The following is a 23,024-nucleotide window of genomic DNA, read 5'->3' on the forward strand; positions in this document are numbered from 1 at the left end:
AGGTGTATTGCCCCAGATTCATGTCGCCGACGCAACTGCATACTAGATCTTTCAGCCAATCAAAAACCCAGTGTACCGCCACATATGTGGCTTTGATGTGGCGCAAACCAATTACTGCCTAATTGGGAAGTACGCGTGAGAACATCCCGAAGCCGCGTTCCAGACCAGTAGATTCGATCTCCGCCTCCCAGGCCTAGAACCCAACTTTAGCCTTTCTGTTTAGGAACATCGGAATCGCTTATGATACTCATTGTCGGACACATTTATTTCTGATTCTGCCAGCACTATGTGTCAATGCGGTTAAATACGTAACAATGAGTGAGACGTATGCCAATCCCCTACTATTGGGGTGGATCAAAGAATGGCTAGACGAAGCTCGAGAACGCAACAGCAAGGGTGCCATAGTGTCAGTACTATCCCAAGGCATCATACAAGGATCAAAGCTGCTGAACTACGCACAGATACAAAAAGGCCTACGAGTCGATGAAAGCTTGTCCCTTGGTTTTCCAACACCCTTCGGAAGCTCAGCAGCTAAATGGGCTTGGCCCAAAACTATGTGATCGCTTGACTGAAAAACTAAAAGCTTACTGCGAAGAAAATGCGCTTCCAATGCCCGAGCATCCTCAGAAATGTAAGTCTTGGCAGGTCTGTCGTGTTTGAGCAGGTTCTGAATATCGTAGCGGCAAGCAGCAAGAGGGCATCCGATGAGGGCACAGCAGAAAGCCAACCAGCCAAGAAACCTCGAAAGGCGCGACCTTATGTCCCGACCTTACGATCTGGCCCTTACGCTTTGATCCTAGCCCTGGCAACTCTCAACGAGAACTCCTCCCAGGGCCTAACCAAGGCACAACTGATTGACTTAGCACAGCCAAACTGCGATAGCTCGTTCACAGCACCTGCCGAGTCGTCCAAGTTTCACACTGCTTGGAGCTCAATGAAGACGCTCTTGCAAAAGGAAATTGTGTATGATTTTGGGCGCCCTCTGAAGAAGTACGCACTCACGGAAGAAGGTTGGGAGGTGGCGAAAAGGATGAAGAAGGTTGCCCTGCCGTCAAATCAAGGCACCTTGGCGTTTGGGAATCAATCGGTAACAAGAGTCAATATCTATACTGCTATGACCACATCTAACGTGCGTAGGGACCAAGTGGGGACTCCCGATTGCAAAACAGCATGGGTGGTAATGGCACAGAGATCATCGACGACGAGGAGACGCCCATAATTCGTAACGATACCCAAGGATGGGAACCCGCCTCGGACGGAACAGTAACCCCCATAAGAATCCCTCCCGACAGCTTTACAGTCCAGCTGGTTCTGGATAACCGTGAAGTCCGATCATCCAAAGACAGAGATTACCTCACCAATGAACTACACAAAAAGGGAGTCAGTCCCGAGGTGCGCGCACTAGAACTAGGCGACGTCATGTGGGTAGCCAAATTCCACAACCCAACATTTCTCTCTCAGTACGGCGAAGAAGGCGACGAGGTCATGCTCGACTGGATCGTTGAGCGCAAAAGAATCGACGATCTCATCAGCTCCATGAAAGACGGGCGGTTCCACGAACAGAAGTTCCGGCTTCGTCGTTCCGGAGTGAAAAACGTCATCTACCTCATTGAAGAGTTCACCGTCCCCTCAGACCCGAACAGCGCCATGGCAGGCAAGTACAACGAAATGGTAGCCTCCGCCATAGCCTCGACACAAGTCGTCAACGGCTACTTTGTCAAGAGAACCAAGAACCTCGACGACACAATCCAATACCTCGCTAGAATGACTCTCCTACTGCGCAGAATGTTCAGTTCCTCTGCCGGTAGTGAACCATCCTCCAACACCCTTAGTCTAATTCCTAGTCGCCAGCTCTCATCCTCCCAATCATACCTCACAACCCTAGAACGTCTCCGAGGAGAAAGCCCCACGACCACTTACGCCGTCACCTTTTCGACATTCTCCGCTCTCACCTCCAAATCCGATGTCTTGACCCTCCGTGACGTGTTCCTCAAAATGCTCATGTGCATCCGAGGCGTAACAGGCGAGAAGGCACTCGAGATCCAACGACGGTGGCCGACTCCGCAGGCTTTTATCCGTGCTTTTGAGGAGCTTGATCCCAAGGATCGGGAGAATATGGTTTCAGAACGGATGCAAACGCTCGTGGGGCGGAAGAAGATCGCGAAGGTTCTGAGCAAGAAAATCGCAGAGGTATGGGGTGAGGATGGATGATAAATCTTCAATAGAAGTGGTATTACTTAGATGTGAATCAAGAGCGAATATGAGGGAGCGAAATGCATCTAGGTGTAAGACGGCTTCTCGTCTAACGGATGACTAGTACATCAAATTAACTAGTTGAGAAGACCATTGGCAAGAACCTAGATAGCACATTGCACTCGCTGTAACTTAAGAATTACGAAGAAGTGCTTACTTCCTACTATGCGTGAGTTATACCGCATTCTCTGTCGGATTTCGTAGCAGCTACAATATTTTAATTTGACAAGTTTATAGTAGTTAAATCGTCGACATTCAATCTCAGCATCATCAGGATGATCCAAGTATCTGCTACTATAAATACCAATAGCCCGAATAAACAACCATAATACACACACGAGAGATCACGAGAGGACCATTATCAGATATCAAGCCTCTGCCCCCAAATCATTCAAACCCAGAACCAAACGCCCACGAAATCCCCCGAAACATGGAGATATACCCTTGTGATTTCATCAGTCATGATTGAGGTAGTAAGTAGCACCACCTATTTCCCCGACCCAAACACCCTCTTAATCGACCTGCGATCAATTCCCAACGCAAGACTACTACAAACCACCGAAATGCTACTCAACGCCATAGCCAACGCAGCCCAGACAGGACTCAATCTCCAATGTGTATCACTCGTAACAAGCTCCCCACCCACCATCTCATGCTTATGCCCACTAACAATAGGATAGAAGACACCAGCGGCGACTGGCACCAAGCAGCAATTATAGACCAACGCCCAACCAAAGTTCAATTTGACACGGTTGAAGACGCGGCGACTAAGCAAGACCAGTTGCAAGATGGTGTCGAGCTCTGAGTTGAGGAGGATGAAGCTTGCAGAGTTCATGGCCACGTCGGATCCCGATGCCATGGCGATGCTCACGTCTGCTGCTGCGAGGGCGGGCGAGTCGTTCACTCCGTCACCGACGAAGGCGACGATGGATCGGTTATTGCTGGTGGCGGCCCGCTGGCTTTCAGCTTCGGAGTCTGTCTGCGGGGTGAAGTTGTTGCTGTCTTGGATTTGACGCACGAAATCGGCTTTGCCTCCTGGCATGACGTTCGCCATGACGTTCGAGCGGGGAATGCCAACCATGTCGGCGACGGCGTGCGCGGTTGTTTGGTTGTCGCCGGTGCACATGTATACGTTGACTTTGCGCTTTTGGAGCTGGGAGATAACTTCCACAGTGTCGGGTCTGATGGTATCTGAAACGCCGAACACGATGGCGGGGGAGAAGGAAGGCTCGTTCTGGGAACGGAGACATAGGATCGCGGTGGATTTACCGGCAGCTTGATACTTCGAGAGAACTTTGGATAGGCGGCCTTCGTCGTAGCCTGCGGTTGCTAGGCTGTGCAATAGACGTTGGTTGCCGATAGCAGCTTCGAATTGAGTGGTGTCGGATTTCTCGTTCGGATTCGGCACAGAGACAGTGAACGTGCCCTTCATCCCTTGACCGGATTTTTCTTCGATGTCGGCGCTCGTGATCGACAAGGAGGGCTTCTCTTTACAAAACGTTGAGATTGCTCGAGCAATTGGATGGTTGCTGCTTTCCTCAAGCTTTCGGGCGAGTGTCCAAGCCACCTGCATCATGTCGGGGTCCGAAATGAGTGCTTCGTGATCGGCTACCTGCAGGCTGCCGCCCTCTGTGAGAGTTCCCGTCTTGTCGAACACGATGGCATCAAGCCGGCTCGCTTCTTGGAACGCCTCGCCTCCTCCTTTGACCAGAATACCTTGCTTAGCAGCCAACCCACCGCCCACGAAAAGTGCCGTGGGAGCGGCTAGCGCTAGACCACAGGGACAGGCCACGACGAACACTGCAATGGCAAACTCCAGAGCCCAGAATGTCCAACCGCCACGTGCAACGTCAAGGTAATCATCGGGCAGTGACCCAGAAAGGCCGAGAGCGAGCCAGATGACAAAAGTCAGAATGGCGATCAACGTGATGATTGGAACAAAGTGGGAGGTGAGTAGATCTGCAACCCGTTCCAGCGGCGCACGTCTGCTCTGACCTTCTCGCACCACGGAAATGATCTGATCCAACATCGAGGAGCCGCCGATTGCAGTGACCTTGACCTCGACGGGCTGACCGACGTTCACGGAGCCGGTATAGACTTGATCGCCTGCTGACTTGTGAACTGGTTTCGACTCGCCCGTCAACGAGCTCTCATCGAATTGGTAAGAAGCAGTCCCAACGACAACGCCGTCGGCAGGCGGCGAAGCACCGTGAGGGATGCTGACCACATCTCCAATTTCTAGCAGGTCAATATTGATCCGCTCATAGCCATCTTCCGCAGGTCTGGTATCGTCACCAGCTGGGTCTGCGCCACTTGCGTTAATTCTCAGCAAAGCTTCTGTCGGGCGCAGCTTTCCAAGCGATGCGACGGCATCTCCGGTCTTCGCCTTGCTGTACGCTTCCATGAACCGCCCGGCGAGAATGAACATGGTGAGAAACACCACAGTGTCGAAATATGTCGAGCTATGTGTGTCGGATGCTGGGCCCATAGCAGCGTCCATGATAAGAACAGCCAAAGACGAGACATAAGCTACAGTCGTTCCGGCGGAGATAAGGAGGTTCATGCTTCCAAACCGATAGAACCTGCGCAGGAGCGGTGCTCGACTTCCAGGACGCCAAAGTGAGTAGACTTCTTTCATGGCCCGCACGTGAAAGATATCAGCGCCATAGAACATGACCGGCGTTGTCATGATAAAGAGGGCCCATTCGAGGCGTGAGGCATCTCCAGCCCACATCGGTTGTTCCAAGAACTTGCGAACCTTGTTATTTGATGACACCAAGCTCATAAATACAATACCAAGGATGAACGTGGGGATTGCCACAAGCAAAACAAAGATGAACCGGGTGAACAGTCGGCGTCTTTCGTGGCGCTGCATAGCTCGGGACCGATCTTCAACACTTGGAGGGCGATAAACGGTGGCAGTGAAAGCATCATGAGCTGATTCAATTGTCCGAAGTATGTTTCTCACTGTGAGAGAGGGTGGCTTTGGTGTATATGTTACCGCAAGAATCGGATTCTTAACGGACAGGTTGCCGTCGACTTGCACATCCGGGAAAGCTTCCAGAGCCTTGACAACTTTGTCAGGGCAGTGATGACAGAACATACCATCCACACGAATGGACACCGTCCTCTCTTCCAGAGGCTCATCGTTGTTATCTGCTGCCAGAGCTGACACGTTGTCGACCGAAGCATCATAGCCGAGGTCTTCAATCTTCTCCACGATCTCGTCAAGATGGTCACGCCCCTCGAACTCAACTCTTCCACTATGGGTCAGAAGGTTGACCGAAACTGTAGTAACGAAGGGAAGCTCCTCTAGCCCCCGGGTAACCGCTCCTGAGCACGAACCGCATGTCATGCCGCCGATAGCAAGTTCAGCGACGAATGTCGAAGGGGCCTCCTTGCGTGCGGGAGCCGTCTTGATCTTATTGACTTCATCCAGCGACGCTTCGAAACCAATATCATCAATCTGCTCGACAACCTTATCGATGTTTGACTGCGGACCAGTGAAGATAACAGTGGCACTATTGGTGAGGAGGTTGACGGTGATGTCCTCGACAAAGTCCAACTCCTTCACTTCATTCGTGATGCTGTTGGCGCATGAAGCACAGCTCATCCCACCAATGCTCACACGCGCATTGAACCTTTCCTTATCTTCTGGATTTTGAGGCGTCTTGGGCGACTCCACAGGCATAACATCTTCGACTGACCCCCGGGGTACTAGACTCTGTACCTCTGACTGGGATGGACTGGGCTTGCCACCGGCTCGAAGACCACTATAGCGGTCCCGAGGCAGACGGCGAGCATCTGCCAAGTCCTCACCGGCTACGAGGCTATCCAGTTCTTCTTTCCTGCAAGCGTCACAATTTTCAACATGTCTGCTTCCCAGAGCTGGATCTCGGTTGAGGTTAGGATGGGTGGTGAAGAGGACTGAGTCGCGGGGCAGCCATGAAGTCGTATCAAGTTCCGAAATGACCGAACCTCTCGGTTCATATGTAGTGACATGGTGAACCTCGAAGGCAGCTTCAACTAAAGCCGAAGCAAGGCGGGACGGGTCTGTTTCTGCGCTGTGGACGACGCGTACTTCGTGTGTGAGAACTGACACATCGATATCCCTCACACCATTTATGCCTGATAGGACTTCATTGATGTATGCGACGCAAGAGGAGCAATGAATGTTGCTGACAAAGAATATACTTTTGAGAAGTCTCGAGTCCAGTCCAGCAGGAACTCGAGAGTTGGTGTCTGCTGCCGTTGGCGACATTGTCTGAAGGGAGAAAGAAAAGTAGAGACCGGCTCAGTCACCACTTTGAGACCCTGCCTGACTGTGAGAGATCTCCGACAGGGAGTAAAGGGTGTTTGATAGAATGGAAAACGAACAAGACGTCGACGGCGGGTCTTGCCAGTTGATGTAAAAGGACGTCTGAGCTCTAACCAGGATTTGACACCCCACGAGGCCGAGACAGTTTATGCAACACGCCTAGATGGCGGTTAGCGCAGGGGAATGTCTGTCAAGCAATGAGAGCGACAGAAGGCAGTATTGCGAGGTAAGATGTTGCTTTTCCTGTCTGAGATTGAGTATTGTCTACTGACAGCGGCGCCTATGTCTGCAGATCGCAATTGCTCAATCGGCGAGTAAGGGATGAGGAAGGGCGAGCTCTACAAATAGGCCAGAAAAGAAGGAGGGAGAGACCGAAAGAAATATGAATCATCATCAACAATATTTCTGGGCTCTTCCATTAGAAAGAGAGAGGGGGGCAAAGCTGCGCGTTTTGTGCGTCAAAAGAAGAAGTGAGGATGTTCTGGGACCGCGCACAAATGGCGCATTCCACTCATTACCCACTTCACCCCGGTGATGTAAGTCATATGTACAAGATGCCCCTGGACTCCGTCAAACTTCCTCATATCAATTCATGTGATTGCCGATAATTTTTCGAATCCGCCGTGCTAACTGATTTGTTGGAATGGGCTGTGGTTATTCCCCGATACTACGAGTAACCCTGTGGAGAGCTGAGAAGGTGGAATTACACATGTGGCGAATTTTTTTAGAGCTCCGGCATTTTTTTTTGGTTTAGATTGGCTCACTAAGCAGTTAGTAGTGGAGTCCCAGATTAAGCTCCCAGGGGAAAAAAGAGGAATCGAAGAAACGATCGTCTATCTAGATTAGATTCGGCTGATCGGGGCTGTTTCAGACGCCCATTTTTTGGCTTGAGGTTATAGGGAATAGGAAACAGCTTCTTTTAAACATATGAAATGGTGCTGTGTGTGTCATTTTCGATATATACTATCGATGTAGTAGCGTGCGATAGGGGAAGAAAATCAATTGCCGGATAGCTGCAAACGGATAGTACTGCCTAACGAAACGGTATCACCGGGGTTCTGACCAGGATAGCTTTTCAATGACAGGATAAATAGAAGGAGTATTTTATCCAAGTCTAGAAATAGACGAATCCTCGAATCTAAGGTAGATTCATGTGGCAGGGTTAGCAGTGGTTCTGGAATGATGCCTCCACGGGGATTCGAACGAGGGACAGTGAGGAATGGGGCAGCAAATGATGCCTTCAACACACGGCGCGCCACGTGACTCTTCCATTGGACCACCGCGACGGGCGCGTCATAATTTTCACGTCGGTGATGCGTCGCGCCCACTTGAATCACCTTCATTTCATTCTTCCCTCTTCCATCAACAGCACTTATCCTTCCCAGCTGCAGGTTGGCCTCTCAGAGACAGTTCCTTTTCATCATAATTAGTTCGCCAAGTGAATGCGTGGTTTTGGCTATATTTCACCCGTTCAACACCTCCGTCAGCCCCCCTGATATCTTGGAACCCCGCCTGGAGTGTTCTTTGTGCGGTCTCTTCTCCCTTATACCCCCGTCCGTCTGGCTCGTCGCTGCATCTTCAGCTCGACGATTGGACCACGCTACGTCCAGGATCATTTTGTGGACACCTCTAGGCATGGTAGACCCCGTGTGATCGGTTGTCTTCTTCTCTTCATCTTACTGGCGCAACTTCCTACCACCGCTCGTGGACATCATCGACCCCACAGAGCCAGAGTCAGCCCGTCGCATTCACAATGTCAGTCCCTAGGCCTGGGATGCGTGCACCCATTCCCCCACGGAGCGGCCCACGGCCACCTATGGGAAGACTAGCTAGTCTGAAATCGCCCAATCCAACTCCTATCAGGCGTCCCCAGCCCATTTCTCGGCCTCAACCCGCCAGGCCAACTACCCACCCCAAAACCACGACTTGCCCTAACCCGGGCTGTCCTGCTCCTCACATCGTTGAGGATGACGGCCAGAAGGTTTGTTCTGGATGTGGTACTGTTATCAGTGAAGCAAACATCGTCTCCGAAGTGACTTTCGGGGAATCGTCGTCAGGTGCTGCAGTCGTTCAGGGTACCTTTGTCGGCGAAGACCAATCCCATGTTCGCAGCTATGGCCCTGGCTTTCAACGTGGGGGAGCCGAAAGCCGCGAGATTACGGAGCAGAACGGTAACCGGTACATCACCCAGCTGTCTCGTGCCTTGACTATCCCAGAGAGTGCCATGAAGGCTGCTGGTCAGGTGTTCAAACTGGCCGTCGGATTGAACTTTATTCAAGGTCGAAGGACCAAGACTGTAGCTGCTGTGTGCTTATACATTGCGTGTCGTCGGCAGGATGGCAACACCATCATGCTCATTGATTTTGCCGATGTTCTTATGATCAACGTGTTCAAACTAGGCCGGACCTACAAGGCACTGCTAGACGAGTTGCGTCTGGGTGGTAACGTGTTTCTGATGAACCCGATTGATCCGGAGAGCTTGATCTACAGGTTTGCCAAACAGCTCGAATTTGGGTCAGCTACCATGCAGGTGGCGAGCGAGGCGGTCCGTATCGTGCAGCGAATGAATCGCGATTGGATGACGACGGGTCGTCGTCCCGCTGGTATTTGCGGTGCGGCCCTGATCCTTGCAGCCCGGATGAACAACTTCCGTCGTACTGTTCGAGAGGTTGTCTACGTCGTCAAGGTCACCGAGATCACGATCAGCCAGCGTTTGAATGAGTTCAGCTCAACCGAAAGTGGTGAGCTCACAGTCGACCAGTTCCGATCCGTGCAGCTGGAGAATGCGCATGACCCACCTTCTTTTGCCAGAGCTAGAGAAGGGAGGAAGCCGTCTCGCTCTTTCAAGAGGCGACCCACGGAAACGGCCGCCGAGATTGAGGGCGATGTACAGGAAGCTCAGCAACATAGGCGTGTCGACTCAGACGGATTCGCTATTCCTAATCTTCCTATCGACCCGGCATTGATAGCGGCCAGCAGTAGTCAACGTCGCCAATCGACTGCCTCCGCTGCAAGCGAGGCCATTTCGGACGCTGGTGAGGAGCACGCCAAGTCCGGTCGCCAGAAGGGTCCGAAGAGACCTCCGCTTCCAGCCCCTTCGCCAGATCAGATTGCATCGGAAGAAGCTTTGGAGAATGAAATGACCGCGCTGTTGTCCAAAGGGTCGAACTTGTTCGAGACTAGTGGCGGTCCTCCAAGGAAGGTCGTGTCTGATAATACAGAGATTGACGCCGCTGAGTTTGAATCAGATCCCGAGGTGTCTAACTGTCTGCTTTCTCCTGCGGAAGTTGAGATCAAAGAACGGATTTGGGTCCATGAGAATAAAGATTATCTCCGGACCCAGCAAGCTAAAGCGCTAAAGCGAGCTCTGGCGGAAGCCGATTCACACCCTGGCGCGGACGGTCGCGTGCATAAGCCGCGGAAACGCCGCCGCGGTAGACTGGGCGACGTTACGTATCTTGAAGGCGAGGGTGAAGATGGAGATGGCCGCAGCACTCGCGCTTCAACCCCTGCAGAAGCCACTCGTCGGATGTTGGAAAGAAGAGGATTCAGTAAAAAGATCAATTATCGTCTTTTAGAGTCACTCTTCGGTGATGAAGGGGCTGACGAGGCCTCCAAGCCTAAAGAAGAGAGCTTGAGCCGAAGCCAGAGTCGCAGCCAGAGTGTCGTGTCACGACGAAGCGCCAGTATCGAACCAGAGGCAGCCTCGAGGCGTACAGGGCTTGCAACCCCCTCAACTAGCCAACCCACTGGGGCTTCTTTCTCTGCCACAGCTCCGGCGCGTGCCTCAGCAGTCCCGGCTACTCAGGCTCCGACGGATCAAGGTGGCAAAGCGAGTCAGACTGAGCAAGTCCTCGGTCCTGCGGATGGAGCAAAGAACGAGTATTCGGGCGACGAGGATGACTACGACGACGACGATGACATGGAGGATGACGGGTTTGACGCGGCGCTTGCTGGAACCTACGGTGACTATTATGACGAGGGGAGTGATTATGGTTATGGCAGTGATTAAAGTTGCGATGATAGCAGGGTTGTATTTCACTGCAAGGCATGTACATAGACTCCGGCGCCAAGTCGACCGGAATTTGATACCCAGTCATTCCATCTTGAAAAGCAACAGACGGGCATATGATCTTCTTCGCCCCGTCAGTCCCTTTCTTGTTGCTTGTCTTGCCGTTTCGAGGCTGATATCACGTGTGGCAGGCATCGAGAACGAGAGACGAGAAACGCGTAGTCTACAACTTTCCCCCACCTTCTCTCATGTCCATCCACCCACCAACTGCATCACCTATGTCATCAAACCTTGTATCTTCATCTCTTTCTAATCACGAGTTCTAATTCTCCGTTGTCTGGTGCATGGATGCTCTTTCCTTGGAAGCAAGGCCCTGCAGAACCCTAATCTCAGGAGGGCTTCACTGATACCATCGTCACCATGGCCTTCACCCGCATGCTGGCAACCCAGAATGTCAGTAAATTTGGAACTATTAATAGGTTCTTGAGCTGCCTAGATTGTGACCTTCACGAACTCGGCATTACTAAGGCAAGGGGTTCACCCCTTCTGAGAGTTTGATGGTGCAGGTTCGTATGTTCCGGTTAACCCCCTGCTGTTGAAGGGTGACTTTCCGATATATGACGGTTGGATCACAGCGATCTACACTTCAACTCTTGTAACATCTCCGATGCGCTGAGGCTGCATATGAGTCATGGGCTGTGGTGCTGATATATCTATCCTGGAAATGATATTCGAGGTCTCCGAGCCTTGTGCCAGTCGGAAGTCTATCCTCCGCAGACCCTGAGGAATGTAGAAGGTGGGCAGGTCGTATCGTTGAATGCTAGCAACTCGTCGTCTGACTCGCTGGATGTTGTTGCAGGTCCGGTTCTCCATCCTATTGCGGCATTTACCGGACCTTGGTATGGAGGATCCTGCGGCGATCTACAACGGGTTACTGGGGCTTCAGATATCCGATGGGGATACTACCTCATCATGAGGAGAATTATCCAGACTATTGCGCTTCCTGCGCACCAAATTCGTGTGCCACGGGTCCACAGAAGCCTTGACCCCCTTATTCTTGCAGTCAGTGACAAAGATGGAGTCGCACTACACATATAAATATCCTACGTCCAGTGTATGGTCAGCTTGAGGTTCAGTTCTAGTTGCTGACCTTCCTCGCTCTGTTACCACGGTTGCGAATATGGTCAAATTCAATATGTATGGACGGGGGCACAGCCTTCGGCTGGCCATCATGTTCACCTGCCAAGCAGCATTCGCTTTATTCGGTGAGATAGTACCTGATGGACGCACCTAGGGTGCAGTATATGTTGACGCGCAGTCATGTTATGGATAGGCTACAACCAGGCAGTATTTTCCGGCATCATCAACAACACCGACTTCCTCGCTATCGTCCACAATCCCAGTACGGCGGTAATGGGAATCATAGTGTCTATATACAATCTAGGCTGTCTCCTTGGCACAGTGGTGGCCTTCTTGACAAGTGACAATTTAGGTTTTCGAAAGTCCGTGTGGCTTTCGATGTGTATAATAATAGTATGCGTCCCTCCGGTGACTCGGTTTTCACATGCAGATGCTAATGGTGCTTTACAGATTGGGGCAACGGTCCAGACCAGCTCCTTCTCCAAAGCGCAGCTGCTCGCGTCCCGGCTCTTCACTGGAATCGGAATTGGCATCATGACAACGACCGTGCCGGTGTATCAAGCGGAACTATGTGAAGCACGGAAACGAGGAATGTACGTCTGCACTCAGCCTCTCGCTGTCGGGGTAGGCATTACCATCGCGTACTGGTACGACTATGGGATGAGCTATGTGGATGGGCCTATCAACTGGAGGCTGCCCATCGCCAGTCAAGTGATCGTCGCAATTCTGGTTATCATATTGATCTTTGGGTAAGTTGGGCTGCCACGCGTTGCGCGAGTTGAGCATGTCATCTAACTTTTGTTGGAAAGACTCCCGGAGAATCCCCGGTGGTTGTGCCGTCAAAATAGGAGACAGGAGGCCCTGCAAGTCCTATGCGATTTCTATGATCTGCCATCAGATCACCCAACAGTGACCCAGGAAGCCGAAAATATTTTTAGGGCCATAGACGATGGTCGTCCAGAGTACAAGTGGTCGGAGATCTTCAAGAAAGATGAGCTTCATACTGGCCGGCGAATCTTGCTGGCTTATGGGCTGCAGTTTACGAACCAGATGGGAGGGGCTCCCTTGATTGTCGTATGTGAAACCTGAGAAACATCGCAGCTCAAAGGCTAACTCCATGCTCCAGACCTATGTCACTACAGGTATTACCTATGAGATCATTTTTCCCTGCGATGTCCAATCAATGGCTGACGAGATACCTACTCCTAGTCCTTGAAGATAACGTGGGCCTTGACGCCAAGCTGAGTTTATTGTTGAGTGGAGTGATCCAATTAATGTTTGTCTTAGGTACTCAGGAATTCTGGCCTACCCCCATCGCAGCAACAGGGTGCTGATCGTGTTACCGTAGGTGCCTTTTATCCCATATTTTACTCCGATCGACTGGGACGGCGGAGCCCAATGATGTGGGGATCCTTTGGCCTCTTTGTATGCCTGCTCATGATCTCCATTCTTCTGTCCTTCAAAGGTAAGCCCGGTGTATGGCTCGGAATACAGAGTTAGGGAATTGATCTAACACCTGGCACCGGCAGGGACAAACCTGGAAAAGTCGGCCGCGACGGCCTCCGTGGCGTTCTTCTTCCTGTATATGCTCATCTATGGGGCCACGATTAATTGCATACCATGGGTATACGGGCCAGAGCTACTCCCCCAACATGTCCGGACAAAAGGGTAGGCCAGGACACTCACCCCATTCCAACCGGTGGCGGGGCCAGTTTGGTCTGGAGTAGGGCTAACTCTCACCACCCCAAATAGACAAGCCATCGGAATTTCCGCTAACTGGCTCTGGAGCTTTTTTGTGGCCATGATATCTCCGACGCTGATCCGAGACCTGGCATGGAAAGGGTATCTCATCTTCGTGGCCTTTAACCTCGCTTTTATACCGGTGAGTTCGGGACATACATTCCGATCCCCCATCGCGCCACCAGGCCTGGCTGATGAATGACCCCAACGTCTCAGATCTTGTACTTCTACTATCCCGAGACAGCTAATATGGGCCTCGAGGATATCGACTCCCTGTTCGGGATCCAGAAGGCACAGCCTATTCGGGAGGATGACAAAGGGTTTACCTGGGTGGAGAGCAGACCCGTAAGCTAAGTTAGCCCGGGAATGCGCACGAGACTGATAAGGACGGCAAATATGTCATTGATGAGTTCATCCTTGTACTTTATGGAATCAAGGTCTCACCACAGCAAGATGGGTAGGTAGTCTAGTGGTTGATGATGCAAGAAGAAGAGGAGAGGGCTGGTGGGCAATTGGAGATGGGGTTGCTGGGAGGATGCTCATGGACCCTATAGTTATGGCTAAGTCTGTATCTGGCAAAAGCTGGCTGGCGGTTCTTGACCGCCACTTTCTACTTCCCCTCCCAAAAATTTGCTTCTCTCTACAACGAAAACATAGAAAGTATTTCTTGATGATTTTTCTTTTATTCATTCTTCTTATTTTTTTTTTTTTTCCAAATCTGACGATATGTGAAAATGGCAAATATATATCAATAATCAGAGAGTCAAAAGGAAAAGAAATGAAACGGAAAAGCGGCAACAGAACCAATCCCATGTGACCCAGCCGGCCACATGACCATACCCAGTCCCAGCCATCCCACCACCAACCCTTTGCGCCAGAGAAAAGATCAAATCCAACGAAGAAATAAAGAAAAGGAAAGAAAAGTTCCACAAACATATGTCAAATCCGAATTTTTATTACGATGGTGAGGCGAATATGAGAGACACAGCACCATCAGAAGAAGAGGAAAAGCAGAATTCAGAGATTTTGCTGCCGAGATGAAGGGGACATAGCGGTTGGTCGAAGGCGAAAGTCGCTTCCGCTGCGTCTCCGTCGAGGTGATAAGTCGGTCGGATTTTAACGCGTTGAGGTGTTATTCGAACAGAGGCGCCTTGCTGCTGCTGATGAGAGTGCTGCCGATGGTTTACGCGTCGATCTCCATCCCCGTTCCCATCCCTACGCTGTTGTTCAACCCCATGCCGTTGCCTTGATTCACGGGCTGGGCACAGAGAGTCTGGAGAAGTGGGAGGCCTGAATCTACCGGGTTCGCTCCCAGCAGGTTCTGGGCCCCCATCGAGGCCATGCCGTTGTTGAGCGGCCGGTCTGCGGCATTCATAATCTGCGTGCCTTCGAAAACGATGGGGGACGAACGAAGGTTCATGAGGCAGGCCTCCCAGGTTGAGCCCACTAGCTGTGCTTGGGTGAGGTCATCGTTGAAGAGATAAAAGGCCGGTGTGTGAGCCACTCCCATTGGCGTCATGGGTCGTGCGGTGACGAGATAGGCATTCAGTGCTCGATTCTTCAGTAAGATTTGTGAATCGGCCAGGTACGTCGCGAACTGTCGATCAATGTACTTCTTCCAGCCGCGCACAGCAGCCGCCATGTCAGCGTCATCGGTCGCGATCCGCTGCCAGCTAATTCCGAGGAGACGCGTGGCGTCGTCGACAGTGGGTTCTTCGGAGCGGTTGCCCGCGTTGAGGATTCGGCGATTGTCATCTTGCTGGTCGGTGGAGTTCATTTTGCGCTGGATGGAGGAGAGTGTGATATCGTCGAAGTTGGAAGCAGCGGGATCTAGACGCTGCGCTTTACGGCTAGCAGATGATGGGCTGCCGGAACGATGCGACGAGACAGGGGCAGCGGTGGAGACATTCTCAACGGTCTCTTCATACCACGTGCCTGTCTGGCTTTCGGCTGAGATGGCCATCTTGGTGCGCGGGTTGAGGAGAACCATGCCTTCGCCGTAAATGGGCTCTTCGACCTTTTGCTGTCTGGGTTGCGGAGCAGGGGCAGTCACGATGGACATGGGATTGCTGCTTCCGTTCATGGCTTCTTCAAAAGAGTCTTCGTCACGCGACCTCTTGCGAGAGGGTTTGGATGGTTGGAAGGGGTTGTTGTTATTGGAGAAGAACGACCTCGACTCTGCGTCATGGGTGAACCGGGACTGGCGAGGGAATTGAACAAAAGCGTGGTCCTGAGGAGGGGATAGGACCATCGCTGGGCCATCAGAGAGACCGTTCAGCAGCATTGGGCACATGGTGATCGAATGCGATGGAGTGGTCGAATGGTGCGACTACGGAGGTTAGAACGTAAGGGAGCCTGTTCTGTTTGTCCAGTGAGCTAGAAATGAAGAACGAGAGCAACCTGTGGATCTTGCGATCCAAGCTGTGGATAGTTATGGTGTGGCAGCAACGGAGCAGACGAGAAGTGATGCGCAGAAAGGTGCAGGGAGGCAGGCAGGCAGGAGGTGACAATGGAAGGGTACGAGATGGGGGGGGGGGGGGATATGAATAGAAGGATGAAGTGTATCAAGAGGTAAGGATATATGAGCGGATGATGGAGGACGATGTAGGAGAAGAAGGAAGGGAAGGAAGAAGAGGAAGAGAGAGATGGAAGGAGGATAAACGGAGGAAGGAGATGCGCAGCCGGCAAAGCAGAAGCGAACCACGGGAGCACCGGCTAAGATGTGGAGGAGGAGAAGGAGAAGAAGCGGAGGGAAGCAAAAAGGAAGAGAGAAAAGTGTGGGAGGAAAAGCGAGGAACCAAACGAAACACGCGAGAGCGAGCGAGAGAAGCAGAAAAGGAAGGAGAAGAAGCAGCAGAAGCTGACGGATGCGGACGAGTGAGCGAGAAGTCACTTCAACTCAGTGTGATCGGAGCTTCTTTGGATGCGCCTTGCGATCCGTTCAATCATTGCGGAGAGCAGGATTTGCCATTGGCCAGACCTGTGTATTTACCGCGCCATACACCTGTGACGCCCGCCATTCCCGCGTGATTGCTGAGGGATTTGCAGGGATTGTGCGCCCCTTGGCGTGACTGCATACCATACCGTACGGTATGAGGTGACGGGACCCACCGGGCTCAGATCAACCCGCAAGGACGCGCTCATTATTGGTCAAGAGGCAATCGTCCCGGGCAACGATGGGGTGGGATCCACTACCAACGATACTCTCTGATTGGATGGTATATGCACGCCTTGTCCGCGCGGCCGCCCTCACTGGATGCAAGGCTATTGGCTGAACCACTCAGCTCAAACCCGAGGCTTTCGATGCGCCGTGATTGGCTCAACCCTAAAGGCCCGCACTGACTGCTGACTGACCAGGGGGTGCCAGCCAAGGAACTTTACTGAGCAGCCAGACCTTGGCTAGCCTTTCCTCCTGATGTCTGAGGCATCCATCATACGCTAACACGGAAACTTGATTGACAAAAAATTCTATTCGGTGGATGAGAAAGATTCCCCTCGTAAAGTAGTTAAAAAGAAAAAAGAAACAATCCTATAGTAACAGGAGAATGGGATGACGAGCAAACAAGGTAGCGAAAATGATATCCGACACCTGAACTTCCTGCTAGTTTCACACGTCACAAATGGTCATCGAGCCAAATCGCGAACAATACACTGACAAAACATCTTTCTAATAAAATGTGATATAAGGAAGAGAGAAAATAAAAGAAGAAGAGACCAGGGTTGCGAAACGAATAATTGTGAAATCCCCGTCGGAATCGAAATCCATGTCATATCAACCGTGTCTTCTGGGCCCGGCTGCATTCCCCGCATGTGGCCGGCCCAGATGCACCCCGCGTCCCAATTCGTTAAAGAACTACCCCGGCAGATGAAATATTATCCTTTATAACAGTAGAGGGCCATACATATCCAAGTATGGCGGAAGAAAAGCGAACGTGACGCGCGGGTAGAACTTTTACACCCCGGGGACCTTCCACAGTCCCCATGCCCCTCCGCACGAGCCACCAGCTACCACTCGCCGGCTCCAACCGCCACACCGCGCTGGAGCACTAAGACAGACGCATGATTGCATCTACCCTGACTTTTGCTGATCAGCCATTTAAGCATTTCCAGCAGTGGCTCCACCGAGCATTCCCTTGACGCTGGCAACGGACTCGGGGGCGTAGCTGGGGGCCATGGAGCCCATGAGCAGGAAGAAGATGAGGAGAATAGCACCGAAGACAATGAACTTGCGCTGAGCCGGGTGGTTAACTCCATACTCAGCCCAGGCACGGTTGGCCTGGCCAGTGTACTCCTTGATCTTGTCACCGCCAAGCTTGTAGTAGACGAGACCGACCAGAGCGATCGAGTAACCGAAGAACTGGGTCATGGTGACGGGGGTCTGCCAGATCATCATAGAAGCAGCGACCAAAAGGATATCCTTCAGGACACCGCACAGGGTCATGACAAGGGAGGAGGTCTTGCCGATCTGTAGGGGTGCGTCAGTAAATTGACCCTGATGTAGTAGCGCGGCGCAAAACAGCTACCTACCAAGAAGACAACGGAAACGTTGAGGAGGAAAGCAACAACGGCATTGGCCAGCAATGTCCAGACACCAACGTTGTAGATGTGGCCCATGGTAAGGTTAGGGACCTCGATGAAGAGAGCAGTGACACCGTTCATGACAGCACAGACAGGAGCAAAGTAGTAGAGGGAGACAAGGGGGTCCATCTTGTATTCAGCAGAGCTGAGCAGGCGCTGGACCATGACCAGCCGAGTGGCCTCAAAGACAATACCACCAAGCTGGAACAGGAATCCGATGAACACAAAGCGGATCTCACCGAAAGAGGCGATGATAACACCAAGAACGATAACGCTGACGTTCATCAGGACCTTCAGGTTGACAGGAGCCATGCCCATACCCCAAGTAGCGAACAGAACAGCAACGGGAGTAGTAGCCTGGGCGAGAGTCAGCAAGTGAAACTCACGCTCGAGAGGAAGCGACTGACCTTGAGCATCTGGATGAAGGCAACACTCAGATACAGATAAGTCACATTACCGCAGATCAAACTGAGACTGAAGAAAAGACCGATGGGAACAATAGCACGAAGGTAGACCCGGCCAGTCATCTTCACGGTTTTCCGTCCATCGAGCAGAGTGGTGGTGCGCGCCAGAACCTGGGTCATGAAGGTCGCAAATGCCAAATGCCATGTTGTGAGAATAATAGCTAACTGCCGTTAGTTTTGACTATTGGACGAGATCGAAAGAGGGTCTGAGGGACGTACGGAAACCTAGGAACAGAGGAGAATTAGCGATATGATTACCTTGATCGCAGTCGCCATGTGTCAAAACTTACGGAACTGAGCATAGTCGAGGATATGCTTGTTGAACAAGATAACACTGGAACTCAAAGTGATCCAGACACTGATCTCGGTCTTAGTACTCTTCCAATACACCTCTCTCTCTCACTCTCGTGGTAGCTCACCCGACATAGACAGCTGGATGGAAGGCAGCCTTCGGAGGCTCTGCCTTATCGACGGCGGGATTGACAGTGGGCAGGGTAGGCTCCGGACGAGAGACCTCTCCAGAGGTTCTGGCTTTTTCGCCCTCGGACATTATGAAGGTGCGAGTCTGATCGGAAAAGAAACGTTGAAAGTCAAAAGGTCGCGGCCGTAGAAGGCTGCTTTGTCCGAACTTGGCGGAGGCCACGGGTAACGGTTGTCAAGAAGGGACGTAAAGAGAAGAAAGAATGGTGGCAGAGAAAAGGTGGACAAAGGTCGAGAAGCCTAAAAAGTCTGGAAACGAGTGAGACGAGAGTTGGACCAAAAATGAAAAAACAGGATAGTAAGAGAGTGAATGAGAATAGAACAGTGTGAAGAAGAATGGTCGGGGTTGGAGGAGAGAAGAAAGAAGAGGAAGAGGGAGGACGAAGGGGTTGTTTGGTAACTAGATTGGGGGGGGGTGGGCTCCGTTGAGGTAATTTTCACTCTCGGGTAAGGAAAACAGGGTACCAGGTAGAGGAGGTACTTACGGCTTGGTTTCCTGTGGGATGGCAGCGGAGGTGAAGACGGCTCGGGAAGAAGTAAAATTATTTAGGGGGGGCCGGCGAAGAGAGTCAGGGAAGAGAAGAGACGGAGAAGTGTGAGAGAGTAAGAGAGTGAGAGAGAGAGGGCTGGGTCCGCATCAACACCGAGAAGGAAGATCGTGGCCCAGGACACGATATGTCGTTCGTTGGTCGTCGTTCTCACGATTTCCAACTAGCAGGACTACGCTGACCGTCAATTTACATACTGGGCTAGGACTTAGTTTCTCTGGACCCGGACCTGAATCCCCAAAGTTTAGCGGCTGGCATGCATTCTACTTACAGTAGTAGCATTACCTCTTCCTATTCCTCACCTGTGGGCGGACGGATGGGTGGGGGGTGGGAGGAATGAACCGGAACCAGAGTCAGTGTGATAATGCTAGTAATTTAGTTAATTGAAGGTCGGTTGTAGAGTACTCCATAGATAAGCCCAATTTCACCTTGCCGATTACTACATTGTTATCTCTCTGCATCTGCCTTGCCTGGTCTCAAACTGAGTACAATAATAAGGCGTCGATAGTATCATCTATTATCATCCTGAACTGGTTTTGGTCTGGATAATCTAATGGTCGTGTTATCGGTACCCCAAAATTACTGGAGGATTATAATTAGATACCATTCGTATGCTAGTCTACGGTTCTACCCCATGGACACCGAAGCAGGTGAAACACCACCAGTGGTTCTGACGGGCGGTTTCGAGTTCTAGGCTGGGAACTTGGGAAGACAAGCCCAGCTCAGTGGAGGCCAAAAGTGGAGAGTGACGAGGGGCGAAAAATTAGCGGGCTGGAGACCCGGCAAATACACTCATTGCGGAAAAATGGCCTCGCAATGGCCATTAATTCATTTGAATACCGTATGGGTATTGCTAATACCCAGCTATTTCCCCCACTGCAGTTGTTTGCAGGAACAAATTCTTTAGTATTGAATCTGTATGAACAATGCGTAATAAACATTTGCCAGTTCCAGACCTCGTTCGGTTCTTCTTCCTCAAGGAGTCCCATCTGCAAACGTCGTCAACTATCGACTTCTATCTTATACTTCCTGTCCGTTCCCATCATCATTGACTTGCAAGTCATCTGTGTCGTTATCCTAGGCTCTATGCCGCCGGTGTTTTCGTCCGATGCTCACCGCGAGTCTCAATGCGTCTTCAATAGATTGCTGTCTAATTGCAATCTGCGAGTGGATGGACGGCCTTGAAACCATCTCTCGGTACGGCCGTGGGGCGAGGCAAATGTTCATCACTCTCGTGGCGAGTTCTATTGTCCTGGCGAGCGCTGGTGGTTGGTGTCAATCTCCAGGTCTCCACCATCGGGGGGGCGCCCAGTAGTCGATGGTTGTTGCCCCTTTTCCGTTCGCTCTGACTAGAGATAGGCCGTTCTGGTTATTACCATTATGGAGCCCCCCCTCCTCCTCCCAGCGACTTTCCTTGGTAGACAACGCCATGTACTCTATTTTTTGCTCTTTGCCTACATTTTTGTCTTCTCATCTTTCCTCTTATTAACTAATTCTGGTTCGAAAAATGGGCAACTACCATCTGCTGATATAGGACTCATTCTAGACTCTTCTGGATCGATGTTCGATTTGTGTGTCTGCTAAGGAAAAGTAGGAGGGTGTGAAAAAAAAATGCTAATGGAGGGGAGGGACACATCAACACCGACTTGCGACAATCACTGTTGATCAAAATTAACGCCGGCTTGTTTGGTGCAGGATGCATTACGCAAGCAGCGGGCTAAGCCAAGCACTGTCTTACCCGCGTTCAGCGGCCACTTGCTCATAGCGCCGCCGCAAAGGTCCCTTGCGGGTGGGGAATGCGGCGATCTGATGGCTGAGGGGCCTGACGCCATCACCATGGTTCAATGGCGTTTAGAGCAAATGGTACGACGGAGCCATCCTCTGGTTGCCCGTTCCCTCAGGGACTCTTTTCCCAGACCCACGAGGGTCCCGGATAGTTTCTGCTGTATGGAGTTCCGTACCGACGTGTACCAGCCTTCGGGTCCTGGTCTACAATATGGATTGTTGGCTCAGGCCTTCTCTTCTTGGTTTGATCATGATTATGGTTCAATCAATAGCAGTCAGATGTCGATGCAGAGTTCTTACCCAGGATTCGCTGATTGCGCGTCCGTCAGAAATAAGGGCTTTGACAGGAGGACCACATTACGACAGCATCAGGGGGGCGAAAATTGAAGCTTTTGTTAGTGTATTTGGTCCCTTAGTCCCTGAGTGGGTGACAACTCCATCTGCTTGCATCTCAAATCCCAGACAGGTTAAGCTGATAGACCGTTGTGTGCGCTTCTGGAAAAAGATCCTCTCTTTCTTTCCATTTCAAGAAGGACAACTAGTGGAGCCGTTCGACTGTTGCCCGGCTCATGTGTTCCCTGCTCAGCCCGGGACCTACTTATCTACCCTGAACTTGACAGACCGTCAAATAGGGGACGACCCATGTTGCCGATGCTCGCCATCGACATCCTCCTGGACCAGTTAGGTTACGTCTACGCTGCTGCGGAGAACTCGATACGTAGGAGGTAGTACCTTGCGCAGGAGGCAATCGACTGCCACTGGTTGTAGGTAGTGCGCGGTTGGCCGCTAAATAGGGGTGTGCGTACACAATGGATACACAGCTCATTTCTTATACGACCTGCTACAGTCTTTGATGAAGTTGATCGGGCTGTCCGTTGCACGGGAGTGTTATACATGCTCGCCACGGTATTCCGCATCATATGTCCTCCCGTGAGCTTGGACCCAGCCGTCTCTTTTTACCTGTGAGATGTTTCGTATGAATCCTAAAATCCGATCGATTGACATAGAAACCAGGCGGTCGCAGTGACATATCGAACGGAATTCATGATGCTCTCGTGGGGTACACAAGATCCATCGCCGAGCTGCATTACCGTTCTAGGCAATCGGCAACCGTCGCTCCGCCAGCGGATGGAGCTCAACGGAGAAAGCAGCTGCTACGACTCCATAGGCCCTAGAAGCTAGTAGAGACCCTTAAGCCAAGTATGAGCAACGCGCATGCATTCCACTGTAGCCCCTGGCAGGCCGGTGCCTGCCGAGAAATCCCCATGGATCCCGTACCAGTGCTTGCAGCTGGATGAGCTTTGACGCCGGACTGGGGGAAGTTGATGCTGCTTTCAGATTATAATGATAAGCAGTGCAACTACAAGAGCCAATCGTACGATCGGAATATACGGAATATTAATTATTGCGGAAGTAGGCGTCTGGTGAATGCAGTCGGATACTATTCTTGAACTTTTGGATGCATTCATGGGCCTAGAAATGGCCATTTGCCTGGTGGGCTACGGAACGATTGCCTAGCTATGATCCAACGAGAAAGCAGCAAACGCGCAGATGGCGCAAGGAAAGGTGTATCAGTGGTCGGCAACCCAGACTATCATTTTCATGATATTTTTATCTTCTTGTACGCTTTTATTTTTATTTTTATTTTTTTGGTAATTCCCAAAAACGATCGATGTTGATTGCATGAATCGATCAGCCCCGACCCA

General features: G+C 51.4%; 9 protein-coding genes across 9 annotated transcripts; 5 read left to right on the plus strand and 4 right to left on the minus strand.

Moving 5' to 3' along the window:
• Nucleotides 1-314: 314 nt before the first annotated feature.
• Nucleotides 315-2,211, plus strand: ASPBRDRAFT_117200 (crossover junction endonuclease MUS81; the record flags this gene model as incomplete). The annotated part of the gene is made up of 4 exons (XM_067617061.1): nucleotides 315-406; nucleotides 462-631; nucleotides 681-1,087; nucleotides 1,138-2,211. The coding sequence occupies 4 exons, from the start codon at nucleotides 315-317 to the stop codon at nucleotides 2,209-2,211; spliced, it is 1,743 nt and encodes a 580-aa protein (XP_067483199.1).
• Nucleotides 2,212-2,740: 529 nt separating this feature from the next.
• ASPBRDRAFT_117979 (putative copper resistance-associated P-type ATPase) lies at nucleotides 2,741-6,514 on the minus strand (the record flags this gene model as incomplete). Its single annotated transcript, XM_067617138.1, has 1 exon — nucleotides 2,741-6,514. One exon carries the CDS (start codon nucleotides 6,512-6,514, stop codon nucleotides 2,741-2,743), a length of 3,774 nt encoding a protein of 1,257 aa, XP_067483200.1.
• A 1,810-nt stretch (nucleotides 6,515-8,324) lies between these two features.
• Nucleotides 8,325-10,583, plus strand: ASPBRDRAFT_115393 (transcription factor TFIIIB subunit BRF1; the record flags this gene model as incomplete). The annotated part of the gene is made up of 1 exon (XM_067616896.1): nucleotides 8,325-10,583. One exon carries the CDS (start codon nucleotides 8,325-8,327, stop codon nucleotides 10,581-10,583), a length of 2,259 nt encoding a protein of 752 aa, XP_067483201.1.
• A 420-nt stretch (nucleotides 10,584-11,003) lies between these two features.
• ASPBRDRAFT_51646 (uncharacterized protein) lies at nucleotides 11,004-11,681 on the plus strand (the record flags this gene model as incomplete). Its single annotated transcript, XM_067626767.1, has 2 exons — nucleotides 11,004-11,135; nucleotides 11,388-11,681. 2 exons carry the CDS (start codon nucleotides 11,004-11,006, stop codon nucleotides 11,679-11,681), a joined length of 426 nt encoding a protein of 141 aa, XP_067483202.1.
• Nucleotides 11,682-11,763: 82 nt separating this feature from the next.
• On the plus strand, nucleotides 11,764-13,817 carry ASPBRDRAFT_117208 (sugar transporter-like protein; the record flags this gene model as incomplete). The annotated part of the gene is made up of 10 exons (XM_067617062.1): nucleotides 11,764-11,848; nucleotides 11,917-12,116; nucleotides 12,174-12,472; nucleotides 12,533-12,797; nucleotides 12,850-12,865; nucleotides 12,933-13,010; nucleotides 13,072-13,188; nucleotides 13,253-13,391; nucleotides 13,476-13,605; nucleotides 13,680-13,817. The coding sequence occupies 10 exons, from the start codon at nucleotides 11,764-11,766 to the stop codon at nucleotides 13,815-13,817; spliced, it is 1,467 nt and encodes a 488-aa protein (XP_067483203.1).
• On the minus strand, nucleotides 13,675-14,523 carry ASPBRDRAFT_387723 (uncharacterized protein). Its single transcript, XM_067624001.1, has one exon. The coding sequence runs from the start codon at nucleotides 14,397-14,399 to the stop codon at nucleotides 13,896-13,898; it is 504 nt and encodes a 167-aa protein (XP_067483204.1). The 5' UTR covers nucleotides 14,400-14,523; the 3' UTR covers nucleotides 13,675-13,895.
• Nucleotides 14,524-14,646: 123 nt separating this feature from the next.
• On the minus strand, nucleotides 14,647-15,756 carry ASPBRDRAFT_117895 (uncharacterized protein; the record flags this gene model as incomplete). Its single annotated transcript, XM_067617130.1, has 1 exon — nucleotides 14,647-15,756. The coding sequence occupies one exon, from the start codon at nucleotides 15,754-15,756 to the stop codon at nucleotides 14,647-14,649; it is 1,110 nt and encodes a 369-aa protein (XP_067483205.1).
• A 1,803-nt stretch (nucleotides 15,757-17,559) lies between these two features.
• Nucleotides 17,560-19,055, minus strand: glfB (UDP-galactofuranose transporter; the record flags this gene model as incomplete). The annotated part of the gene is made up of 6 exons (XM_067620439.1): nucleotides 17,560-17,928; nucleotides 17,991-18,398; nucleotides 18,449-18,666; nucleotides 18,725-18,730; nucleotides 18,796-18,863; nucleotides 18,925-19,055. 6 exons carry the CDS (start codon nucleotides 19,053-19,055, stop codon nucleotides 17,560-17,562), a joined length of 1,200 nt encoding a protein of 399 aa, XP_067483206.1.
• A 2,056-nt stretch (nucleotides 19,056-21,111) lies between these two features.
• On the plus strand, nucleotides 21,112-21,899 carry ASPBRDRAFT_387957 (uncharacterized protein). The gene is made up of 2 exons (XM_067624008.1): nucleotides 21,112-21,741; nucleotides 21,824-21,899. Exon 1 carries the CDS (start codon nucleotides 21,343-21,345, stop codon nucleotides 21,703-21,705), a length of 363 nt encoding a protein of 120 aa, XP_067483207.1. The 5' UTR covers nucleotides 21,112-21,342; the 3' UTR covers nucleotides 21,706-21,741; nucleotides 21,824-21,899.
• Nucleotides 21,900-23,024: the final 1,125 nt, after the last annotated feature.

The sequence above is a fragment of the Aspergillus brasiliensis genome (genome assembly GCF_001889945.1).
Source record: "Aspergillus brasiliensis CBS 101740 unplaced genomic scaffold ASPBRscaffold_2, whole genome shotgun sequence".
Classification (NCBI taxonomy): domain Eukaryota; kingdom Fungi; phylum Ascomycota; class Eurotiomycetes; order Eurotiales; family Aspergillaceae; genus Aspergillus; species Aspergillus brasiliensis.

What these genes read in the sequence shown, in the direction of transcription:
- ASPBRDRAFT_387723 (XM_067624001.1), bottom strand. Translation starts at nt 14,399, where the DNA reads ATGTTTGTGGAACTTTTCTTTCCTTTTCTTTATTTCTTCGTTGGATTT.
- ASPBRDRAFT_387957 (XM_067624008.1), top strand. Translation starts at nt 21,343, where the DNA reads ATGGCTGAGGGGCCTGACGCCATCACCATGGTTCAATGGCGTTTAGAG.